This window comes from Sminthopsis crassicaudata, chromosome 3 (assembly GCF_048593235.1).
Source record: "Sminthopsis crassicaudata isolate SCR6 chromosome 3, ASM4859323v1, whole genome shotgun sequence".
Lineage (NCBI taxonomy): Eukaryota > Metazoa > Chordata > Mammalia > Dasyuromorphia > Dasyuridae > Sminthopsis > Sminthopsis crassicaudata.
Genome location: NC_133619.1, coordinates 225229325 through 225241657, shown reverse-complemented (window position 1 = coordinate 225241657; position 12333 = coordinate 225229325). Strand labels below are relative to the sequence as shown.

Here is a 12333-nt window from a genome sequence, read left to right as displayed (position 1 = left end):
ACTTTTTGAGCATAGTTCCAAATTGCTCTCCAAAATGATTAGATCCATTCACTGTTCCACCAACAATGTATTAGTGTCCCAGTTTTCCCATATCCCCTCAAACAATTATCATTATCTTTTTCTGTCATCTAAGCCAATCTGACAGGTATGTAGTGGTATCTCAGAATTGTCTTAATTTGCATTTCTCTGATCAATAGTGATTTGGAGCACCTTTTCATATGATTACAAATAGTTTCAATTTCTTCATCTGAAAGTTATCTGTTGATTATCTTTGATCATTTATTAATTGGAGAATGGCTTGAATTTTTATAAATCTGAGTCAATTCTCTATATATTTTAGAAATTAGGTCTTTATCAGAATTTTTGAATGTAAAAATATTTTCCCAGTTTATTGCTTTCCTTTTAATCTTGTCTGCAATAGTTTTATTTGTACAAAAAATTTTAACTTAATATATATGCTCTCTCTCTCTATATATATATATGTTTTATTTATATATGTCTAAATCATGAACCCATTTAGATCTTATCTTGGTATGTGATGCTAGATGTGGGTCAGTGCCTAGTTTTTGCTATATTAGTTTCCAATTTTCTCAATAGTTTTTGTCAAATGGTGAATTCTTATCCGAAAGGCTGGGGTCTTTGAGTTTATCAAATACTAGAATTGCTATAGTCATTGACTATTTTGTTCTCTGAACCTAACTTATTCCACTGATCAACTGCTCTTATTTCTTAGCCAGTACCAAATGGTTTTGATGACCACTGCTTTATAATATGGTTTTAGATCTGGTACAGCTAGGCCACCTTCACTGTGTTTTTTTTTTCCCCATTAATTCCCTTGAAATTCTTGACCTTTTGTTCTTCCAGATGAATTTGGTTGGGTTTTTTTCCTAGGTCAGTAAAATAGTTTCTTGGGAGTTTGATTGGTCTAGCACTAAATAAATAGATTAGTTTAGATAGTATTGTCATCTTAATTATATTTGCTCGACCTATCCAAGAGCACTTGATATTTTTCCAACTGTTTAGATTTTATTTTATTTGTGTGGACTGTGTTGTGTAGTTTTTCTCATGTAGTTCTTGATTTTCCCTTGGCAGATAGATTCTCAAATATTTTATACTAGCAACAGTTATTTTAAATGAAATTTCTCTTTGTATCTCTTGCTGTTGGATTTTGTTAGTGATGTATAAAAATGCTAATGATTTATCTGGGTTTAGTTTATGTCCTGCAACTTTGCTAAAGTTGTGGATTATTTCTAATAGTTTTTTACTTGATTCTGTAGGGTTCTCTAAGTATACCATCATATCATCCGCAAAGAATGATAATTTTATTTCCTCATTACCTACTCTAATCCCTTCATCTCTTTTTCTTCTTTTATTGCCAAAGCTAGCATTTCTAACACAATACTGATTAGTAATGGTTGTAGTAAGCAATCTTGTTTCACCCCTGATCTTACTGGTAATAGTTCCAGTTTATCCTCATTACATATGATGCTTGCTGATTGTTTTAAATAGTGACTATTTTAAAGAAAAGTCCATTTATTCTGATACTTTTTAGTATTTTTAATAGAAATGGGAGTTGGATGTTATCAAATGTTTTTTTTCTGCATCTATGGAGATAATCATATAGTTTTTATTAATTTAGTTATTGATATAATTGATTATGCTAATAGTTTTCCTAATATTGAATTAGCCCTGCATTCCTGGTATAAATCCTACTTCATCATGGTGTATTATCCTGGGGATGATTTTCTGTAATCTCTTTGCTAATATAAGATCTTTCATCAATATTCATTAGGGAGATTGGTCTATAATTTTCTTTCTCTTTTTTCATCCTACCTGGTTTAGGTATCATGTCTGCATCATAAAAGGAATTTGGTAGGAATCCTTCATTTCCATATTAACATATTTTCAAATCTTTTCAATATATTTATCAATTATGCTGTCTTCTTTTTCTTTGTGACAATATGATTTGTTATATAGGATGACTCTCTGGAAGTCAGGGTTGGGAAGGATACTTGGAATAACTATTGTAATATAAGAAACAAAATAAAAATAAAACCTTTTTAAGGAGATAGAAGACACAGTGGAGGGAACAAAGGTCTGGAGTTAAGAAGAATTACATTGAATTCTGACTTCAAACATTTACTATTTTATTCTGTGAATTAATTATGAGAAGTTTTTTTGTTGTTGTTGGTTTTTCCTGAGGCAATTGAGGTTAAATGATTTGCCCAGGGTCACACAGTTAGGAAGCGTTAAGTATCTGAGGTCAAATTTGAATTCAGGTCCTCTTGACTTCAGGGCTGGTGTTCTATCCACTGCACCACCTAGCTGCCCCTGAGCAAATCACTTAAACTCTGCCTCAGTTTCCTCAAGTATAAGGTAGATCATAATAACACCCATCTTCCAAGGTTGCTATAAATTTCACATGGCATAATATTTGTAAGGTTCTTTTCAGAGAACCTGGCATAGTAGCAGTTTAATGAGCAAAGAGGATTTGGCAGTGGCATTTGTTTAAAAAAAGTATCTGTACTTATAGACAAGGAAGTTGTCCAAGAAAGTATATCCCATGCATTCAAATAGTGATTAAACACTTGTATTAGAATACTATCAGAATAAAAAAATATTATTTATCTTCAAAATAGACTGGAAATATTAGCTGTCATGATTAGTAATTGGATATACTATCAAGATTATCTTGAATTTTCCTTTATATATCATATATATATATATATATATATATATATATATATATATATATATATACATATGTTGTTTCTTTGATTAGAATAGAATGTTCTTGAAAGTAAGAACTGTTTTACTTTTGGCTTTGTATCTGTAGTATTTAATACAATGTCTACCACAAGGTAGTCATGTAATTAATGTTTGTTGATTAATTTGGACGAAATGATTCCATGTCAGTTTGAAAAAATTTTCTAGAGGAGTGCCCTAAAGACCTCTGCCTGTCTATATGCTATTTAATATTTTATCAGCGTATTGGATTAAAAACTTGGAGACTATAATATTCAAATTCACAAGTAATATGAAATTAGATGGGACAACTAATATACTGTGTAACAAAGTCAGGATCCAAAAAGATTTGACAAAGTAGAACACTGTGCTAAGTCAGGTATGAAATTTCATTAGAGTAAGTTTAAAGTCTTATATATGGGTACAAAAAATTAGCTTTACAAGTACAAGATGGGCAAAGCATGTTAAGAGAGCAATTTGTCTGAAAAGTATCTGGGAACTTTAGTAAATTGTAATTGTAACATGAGTCATGAGTGAGATAAAGTAAAGAAACTAATGTAAATCTTGGCTTCCTTAAGAGAAACATAAATTTCAGTGGTGGGATAGGGGGTGGGGGTTGGAGTGAAGATGATAGTCCTCTAGTTTTCAGCTCTGATCCTACCAGATGTGGAGGAATATGTTTGTTTTGGGACACCAGTTTAGGAAGGGCATTGATAATCTAAAGAGTATTCAAAGGAGGCAACTAAAATGGGGAAGGCCTTGAGGCCATGTTTTAGGAAGATTTGTTGAAGGAAATGGAGATAGTATCTTCAAGTTTTTGAATGGCTATCCTAAGGAAGAGGGATTCAGTTTGTTCTGTTTGGCCATAGAAAGCAATGAGTGAAAGTTACAAAGGAAGAAACTTAAATTTCAGATCAGTCAGACCAATCAGCAAACATTTTTTAGGCACTTAAAATATGGAGGGCACTGTATTAAAAACAAACAAACAAGCAAGCAAAAAAAAAAAAAAACAGTCTGTGTCTTCAAAGAATTCTTTCTTTTGGGAGAGAGAATGTATACATATAAAGGTAAGAGACAAAATAATTTTAAAATAAATACTAAGGAGTTTTGGTGGAGGAATTGCTAGCAGCTAGAGAGAAAGGAAGGGATCAGGAAAAGGTTCATGCAGAAAGTTATATTTGATTTGAATTTTAAAGGAAACTAGAGAGTCTAAAAAGCTGAGATGAAAAGGAAACTTATCCCTGGTCTAGAAGAGGGAGTGGATTGGTGATTGGGTAGTCTGGACCAAAGCAGCAAGAAAGGAAAGGGAATATTAGTCAAACACAAATTGGCTATATTGGTGTTACTATGGTTGAATCATTTTAGTTGTATCTGATTCTTCTTGACCTGATGTGAGATTTTCTTGGCAGAGACACTAGAACAGTTTGCCATTTCTTTTTTCAACTTATTTTATAGATAAGGAAACTGAAGAAGCAAACAGGATTAAGTGACTTGCCCAGAGTCCTACAGCTAATAAGTGTCGGAGGCCAGAATTGAACTCAGGAAGATGAATCTGCCTAACTCTAGGCCCAGCACTGAGCAACCTAAATGCCTTGTCTGAACTATAGAATATATAAAAGAAGTATTGTGTGATGTGACTGAAAGAATAGATGTGAACCATGTTGTCGAAGGCTTTAAATGCTAAACAGAGGAGTTCTTATTTGATCCTAGAACTATTGGGTGATCTCTGGAGTTTATGAGCAGGAAGGTGACCTGTGCTTTAGGAATATCCCTTTGGTAGTTGTATTGTAATGCCGGAGAAACTGAGGCAAGATAGAGATTAGAGAGTTTTCTTAAATATTTTATTAATTGGAGAGTTTAATTGACTGGACAGGACTCTTGTCTTAAAGTGTCCAGTAATGAATGGGGGAACCATGAACACTTTTATAGCTCTTCAGACAAAGGAGAGGAAAAAGCGGGAAAATCAGGATGGGGGGAAGTTATAAACTTTTACTAAAAGCCAGAGTCAGGATGTTTAAATAACAGAAGTCAAGATGTCAGTGAAGTATCTGTGATAGTCTTATCTTTTGGAATATCTTAAAGGGGCAGTGTCATAAATTCTTGGGGACAGAAGGAGCTAGGAGTCAGGAAGTCTGATCTGCTCCTCATCTCCCATTGACAATTTATAACTTTAGAGCAAATGGTCTTCAGTCTTAAGGAACCAGGGCAGGGTTTAAGACTTAAGGGACTGAGGCAGAACAGTTAAGGAAACTGAGATAGAACAATTCAGGGAAACTCAGTCAGGACAATGAGGGAAACTAGTGCAGGGAAACTGAGGTAGAACAGCTCAAGAGACTGTGGCACAACAGTATAGAAGATAATTTAGAAAAAAGAGAAACTTAAAATCAGGGAGACCAATGAGGAGATTATTACATAAATTAATGTTAATCCATGACTAGAATATTGAATTGAGAAAATATGAATAGAGAAAAAGGGAGATATAAGAAATGCTGTGAAGGTAGACACTGCCTAGTATGGTGTTGATGTGGGTTAAGATTCCTTTTTGATTCCCAACCCCCATGAATTCCATTGGGAGATATCCAGGCTCTCCCAGCCCTCTTTGGATCTGAGCCAACTTAGGCTGTCCCAGCCCCCATTCTAACGATCTGCTCAGGTTTCCCAACCCCCACCCCAATCACAAACAGTTCCTTATATAAAAACCCATTGAATTCTATTCATATTCTAACCCTGGCTGACACCCAGCCAAGAGCCAATCTGGGACTCCACCCACATGCCCCTTCAAGATTACCAAACCTCCCCCCCCATTATAAAAGAGGGAAACTGGAGTCCACTCTTTGTAGAAGTCCCAAACATAGCATCCTTATGCCAATCATGTCAAGGGTTTCTGCCCACTGGCTCTGTAGCTCTGGTGCCCTCTTATCTCTACCCTCAACTTTACTAACTAAACTTTACTTCCAAACCCCACAATAAACCTCTTTTATCAATCTAGGTTTTCGGGTCTGTAAATTCCTTTACAGAGAACTCTCGTGCTGCTATTTAACTTTGTATCCTTGCACCAAATCCAAAGGGGCTGCAGGGGAGCCCTATTTTGACCTGTATCCCGAACATGCCACTAGACCTCAATTTCATTTAGGTACCCCTTATCTAATTCTCATCAGTGTGAGGGAGAGGCTTTACTTGTACACTACTTGGGACATAATAGGTGTTTAATACATGTTTTTTGATGGGGAGGAATTGTGTATAACTGAAATTGATAATCTCAAGAACTCAAAAGTTGTCTTAAAAGAAATAGGAACGTTAGAAAGTTGTGTGTGGATGCTTAGGGGAAAAATATTGTTATGCCTTGGATAATTTGAATTTGTGATACTTATGGGACATTCAATTTGAAATGGCCAGTAAGCACTTGTTGATGTAAGATTAGAGCATAGGAGAGAGGTAAAAGCCGAACATGTAAATTTTACTCCTCTTTTTAACAATTGATATCATCCCAAGAGTGTTGTTTATGGTGTGTGTGTGTGTGTGTGTGTGTGCATGCATGCATGTGTGCACGTACAGAAATAGATAGCAGGGAGACATATGGGTAAAACAGAGAAAACCATATGCCCAGGACAACTCATACCCATGGAGAGAACTTTAAAAACCTACCTACTGGGTAAAATCACATCTCTTTTATCTGTTCCTCTTCTGGTCTTCACAACTTTCTTTCTGAATAGAGATTTTTGCACCTCTTAGGCTACTGAATCAGTGATAGATTCTTTTAGTGCATAGTCATACTTGGTAGGATGCCGTAAAAGTGTTACACTCTTTCAATGCAAGACATTTCTTAATCTTAAGAACTATCAAATTTTGTCAAACTTGCTTTGGGGTTCTGAGAAGTTTCTCTTTCTCCACCTATAATAATAGAGCCTTATATTCTCTTCAAATGGTTCATTGTGTTATATCTAGTCAATGGCTAGCAAAGTCACATCTCTCTTCATAGCAAAGTAAATGCAAATTCTGTCTTTTCTCCCTGTGCTTCTTTAAAAAACTAGAGATGGCAGGAAAAGGCTTCACAGATAAACCCTAAGAATCTCCCTTTCTTTGGGCGTAGGAAACACTAAAGAGCATCCTTACCTTTTTTTGAAGCAGTCAGTTCTCTGCAAAGCAATGTCTTTCTTCCACCTAGCACATCTTCTAGCTTTCTCTTTTCTAAACATCTTGACTTTTTTTCTCATCTTCTATACCCTTTGTCTTTGACTACTTCTATGCTCAAGTTTCTCTTTCTTCTACCTTTATCTCTTACCCTTCCTCTTAAATTACTTCTAATGCTTTAAAAGCAGTAACCACCCATCTTTAACATGTGAAACTAAAAAATACCGCGTTTCTCTCATTTGTGATTCAGACAATTCTTATATAATCTTCCCTTAATTGATTTATAATTTATCTGTCATTTCTTTCAAAACTGAAAACATTTATATACTGAGCTGATACTGCAATGCTGTTAGCCAAGTATTAGCCAATCAGTGTTCTGCTTTTAAATAGTCCTTCTCAGTATATTTATCTCAGGCAATTTTCTCTCTAGTCCTAGAAATAATCTATGCTTACTGACAATGCCTTCCCATCAGAAGGTCCAGCATTGTTGTTTGTGCCCTTGCCAGTTGATATAAGCTGTGGCAACAGGACAAGAGGCTTTGGGCCTGGGACTGGAGAACTGCATTGGAAACAGAGAAAAGGTTAACCTTAGAAGCAAGTGTCTCCCGATCATATCAGTCTTGAAAGTAGTATATGGTTTGGGTAGCATAGATAATCTATAGCAGTGGACCTTTTTTAACTTGGAGGGGAAAGGAGAGAGGAAAGAATTAACTCTTTGCATGTTTCCTTATTCATTTTCTTCATATCATTTATGAATGACTTAAATTATAGCACTTTTTCCTTGTGTTATTTTATATGATAGGAATAAAGCTGCCATTCCTCCTCCAAAGTCTAAAGTCTTTTTACATTGCTATTCATTTATCATTTAGCTATGCTAAAAGCATATATCTGACCATGCTTCTCCCCCACTCAATAAACTCCAATGGCTCCCTATTGCCTCCAGGATCAAAAACAAAATGTTCTACTTAACATTCAAAGCTCTTCAAAATCTAGCCTTTTTCCTACCTTTCCAGTCTCCCCATCACATACTTTTCAAGCCAGTTACACTGGCCTTTTGGCTATTGCATCAACAAGACACTTTATCTCTTGGCTCTAGGCATTTTCCCTAGCTGTATCCCATGCCAATAATACTCTCCCCTCTACTTTAACTACTGACTTTAATTTCCAACTAAAATCTCCTACTAGTAATCTTCTATTCTGTTGCCTTCTGTCAAGTATTTCTTTTTCATTTTGTAAATATCCTGCTTTGAAAATTTTGTTTGCATGTTGTCTCCTTTAGATTATAAGCTCCTTGAGGGCAAGGGCTGCCTTTTGCTTTTTCTATGTCCCTAGGAATTAGGACAGTGCCTGGCACATAGCTAGCATTAATAAATATATATTGATTGATATTGATAGATAATATTAAGTTTAATAAAACATTCTTTTAATAGAATTTCTGAATTCAAAGTAGGTTTTGATCATTTTTTCTTTTGTAAATTAATACTAATAATATAACTAAGGTCAAGTAAGAGTCTAGGAAGAAAATTTTATATTAAAAATATCTTCATATTTAAAATCAAGAATCAGTGATTTGGAGGATTCTCTTTGATTTTAATGTTTCTTTAAAGTTATAATTAATTGATTTATTAATGTTAACTGTTTTTATATAATGAAAAGTGAAAATTTGTGATTATAAACCTATGTGAGGTGATGAATGCAAATGTAGAACCACTATCTGGTAATTTAATGTAAGAGCCAGTCTTGCTGTATTGTGGCATGTCTGGCATACTGCCCCCATATGGTGGCTAAGTGTAGATGCCTATCTAGCATCTCAGTTCTCTAAAACAGCAGAAACGACATTTAGTGGCATCTTTTTGATAAAATGTTTAAAGTTATTTGCATAATCATTGAAATAAAATCTATGAGGCCCCTGAAAGAAGATCTGGCTTACATTTAATTTATGCTAAAATTTTGCTGTACCATATCTGTTTGCATCCCATAAGCTTGTCACATCTGACAAAGGGTTGTTTCTTTTGTCTTTGTCGCTTTCTTTCATATGTTAAGTCATAAAAATAGTGATTAATAGATATAAAATATCTTTTCTTCCAGCCCTCCTCGCCCTCTGACCAACATGAATGATACAGTGGTTAGTCATATGTCCTCTGGAGTACCTACTCCCACCAAAAGGTATGTGTATTGTTGCCTGGTTCCTTGATCTTGAGGGCAGTGTTAATGATAACATAAAAGCAATACGACTCGACATTTTAAGGTTGGCAAAGAGCTTTATATAGTATATAGTGCTTGTATATAATCAAATGACTATCTCATTTGAGTCTTATAGCAAACTTTTAGCTTATTGTGGTAGGGCAGATCAAGTATATTAGGAGCATCTTTTCCCCCCAAAAAAAAGAATTTTCATGAAGTTTTAATTCACCATTTCATTGTGAATGTTGTAGATAGTTTCAAGTATTTAATATGGCATTTCTAAGCTTATGTTTATGTATACCTTCGCTTTGGTGATGGCTGGTAGGACCCACTTAGTTTCATCTAAGAAGTATAGCAAGTATAGAATTTAGTTCTTTGACTCCAAGAAGATCTATTTTGATTTCTGAAGTATATTTCTTGAGTTAACCATCTTAACTTCCTTTTGATCATTCTTGCAGAAAGCATCCTGTCATGGAACGTTATTCAAATTTCCTGAATTCTCTCTGCTAACTAGTTGTTAGAACTTTAACAAGTTTGTTTATTCATTTCAGCTTCAATTTGCTGGTATGTAAATCATGAGGACAACTTAATAAAACCATTCCTAATGTTTCTTCTAGCTCTAATAACCTATGATTCTAAAGTGTACATACATCTTTAGTCAAGCGCTTAAGTCCATTTCTGCGAGGAGGAACTGTCAAGGCATTGAGAACAGTGCTTTTTGTTCATTTATCTCAAGTTTTGTCTCTTCCTTCAGGACTGAGAGAGCAATATAGAATGGCTCCTTATCCATTTATCTATATCATAGCAAAGCAGAAATTCTTCAGGAATGTATATATAGTAATTGAAGAATTTTTTCTTGAAATTATCATTTGGGCAGGGAAAAAAATAGAAAAAAATAGTAACCCATTCCCTAAGTTTCACCTTCAGAAAATCATTTTATGTCATTTAACTATCTTAGTTCTCTAAAGTTACTTAGAGTATCCTTACATGTTATTATATTGGTTTCAATATATAGTTATCTTCAATATATAGTTATCCCCAGAGAGAAAGAGTATGACACAATACTGAATATTCCAGAATTAAATGAGTTCAAAACCTATAATAGCAGGCACAAGCAGATTATATAGGATCCACTTAAAGACACTAAGTCCTGCAAATTTGTTTTACCTGAATGTGAATACCTGCCTGTCAGGCACAAATTCCTTTCTGGTGAGTTGGATAGCAGTTGGGAAGATATATTTGGTTTCTTTTTAGTCTTATTAATCCTAGCACGTGGGCTTCTAGCAAGTGACCAGTTCAACTTCCACATTTGGACAGCAGGGCAGCCAGGCCCCTCCAAGAAGATCTCTAGAAAGTAACCGAGCCTCTCTGTTCCTGAGTTTCTTCATCTGCAAAGTGATGATGGGGTTGGGCCAGGAGATTTCCAAAATGTCTTCTCCCTTTAAATTATGCTATCCTAAGCTGGCAAAATAAGAGATACCCTTTTGTGCTTGAGGCTTAACTGAAAAATGTTCATATGTTATAAAGCCTTAGATTTGGAGAATTCAACATAACCAAATCTTTCCTCACTCTCTAGATGTGCCAGAGAAATTTTCCTGTCTTTATTGTCCAGATTTTTTGTATGAAACACACACATTTGGGGTTTTACTTTGAAGGGCAGTTTCAGATGGGAACAAACAAAAAATACAATACAGGAACTTTGCCATTTCAGAACTAAGAGGCAAAGTTATGTCACCATAAAGTCAGCCCACAGATTATACAAGGAAGAAATCTATCACAAGATCCATCCTTCTATGTATGTATGTCATTTAAATTTTTGGTTGAGCCAATACTGCTGCATATCTGAGCTAGTTCTTAAAAAGCCTCTTATTCACAGTCTGCCTACAGCCCATCTATCCAGGTGCCTCTCTGCCTTTGCATAGTCTATCTTTAGATATTTAGAATGCAATCTATCCTCACTTCTTCCTCTTAGAATACTTAGCTTCAGAGAAGCTAGGTGGTGCAGTGGTTAGAGCACCAGCCCTAAAGTCAGGAGGATCAGAGTTCAAATCTGGTTTCAGACACTGAACACTTCCTAGCTGTGTGACCCTGGGCAAGTCACTTAACCTGAATTGCCTCAGGGAGAAAAAAAAAAGAATATTTAGCTTCCTTCAAGACTCTTAAGCCCTCCAAAGACTGTTTTTGTTGTTGTTGTTTTATCTTTGTATACCCAGCTTCTAGCACAGTATCTTGCATGAAGTAGATGCTTAATAAATTTTTTTTATATAATTGCTGATAGAAGACTATAAAACATGTTACATTTGTTACTGTAGCAAAATGGCTGCTTCTCTAGCAGTTACTTTCTCTAAGTAACCATTTCTTACCATTGTTATTTTAAAAAAGGTGGGGGGGAGAGTTAACTTGAAGGGAAAGCAGGAGATGTTTGAGTAGTGTCAGTGGTCATGGCATAAAAGTTATTCTGTAGCCATAGTTCTAATATTCTTTAGCATCTGACCTTTGTAAATTAGCTAATAACAACTAACAATCACATTCAAAAATTGCCATCAGATTTTCTTGTTCAGTTGGATGAAGACATTTTTAAGTATCTAGCATTTTAACAAGGAGGTTTCTGGGTGAAATTGTTAGCTTTCTGAGTGCCTAAATCATTAGAGTAGGCCTGTTTTTGCCTTAGAGAATGGACATCAAAATAAGTTAGTCAAAAGCCAGATAAGGGTTTTGAAAGAGATTGTTGAATTTGTCAAATTGATCAGAGGTACAGTACTTAGAAAAAGGGGTAAATCTGGGGCAAAATACTGTTTCAACAACTTGACTTCTCCAAAGAATAATTGTTGCATGTTAAGCACAGATGCAAAATATGAGATGTGAGCATTTGTTGTATAGATTTGGGCTTCTTGATTTGTTCTTCATGATACTTATAATAAATGGTGAAGAATCTTAGGCAATATGCACATTCTCAGAAGACTTACTCTTTTCTCTTGATTCAAGGCAGCCCACAGGGAAAACTCTCAATTTGAATGAATTCAGAATTGTGCTTTAGACTATATCAAATCAGATGTTGTCCTGGAACAGGGGATTCTTAATCTCTTTTGTGCCATGAATACAGTGCAAGCAGCTAGTAAATACAAAGATTTCAGGAAAAAAAAAAAAGCTTTTCCCTCTCTCTGTAGATAGGAGATATTGGAACAGCAATAACATAGTAACAAATATAAGGTGGTGACATTATGTGTAGTAGGTGGAATACTGGATTTGTCTTCAGAAATACCTTGGTTCAAA

The 12333-nt window shown here is 34.9% G+C and overlaps 1 protein-coding gene across 23 annotated transcripts in view; it reads left to right on the top strand.

Moving 5' to 3' along the window:
- DTNB (dystrobrevin beta) overlaps positions 1 to 12333 on the top strand; it is a 366632-nt gene that overhangs the window by 199544 nt on the left and 154755 nt on the right. For 22 of the 23 annotated variants that reach the window (XM_074300084.1, XM_074300076.1, XM_074300075.1 and 19 more), the window contains one exon: positions 8965 to 9042. In XM_074300084.1, coding sequence (XP_074156185.1) covers positions 8965 to 9042 — 78 coding nt within the window. Of the gene's footprint in view, positions 1 to 8964; positions 9043 to 9518; positions 9684 to 12333 lie in introns of those variants that run through there. The other variant, XM_074300094.1, reaches the window with a different exon arrangement.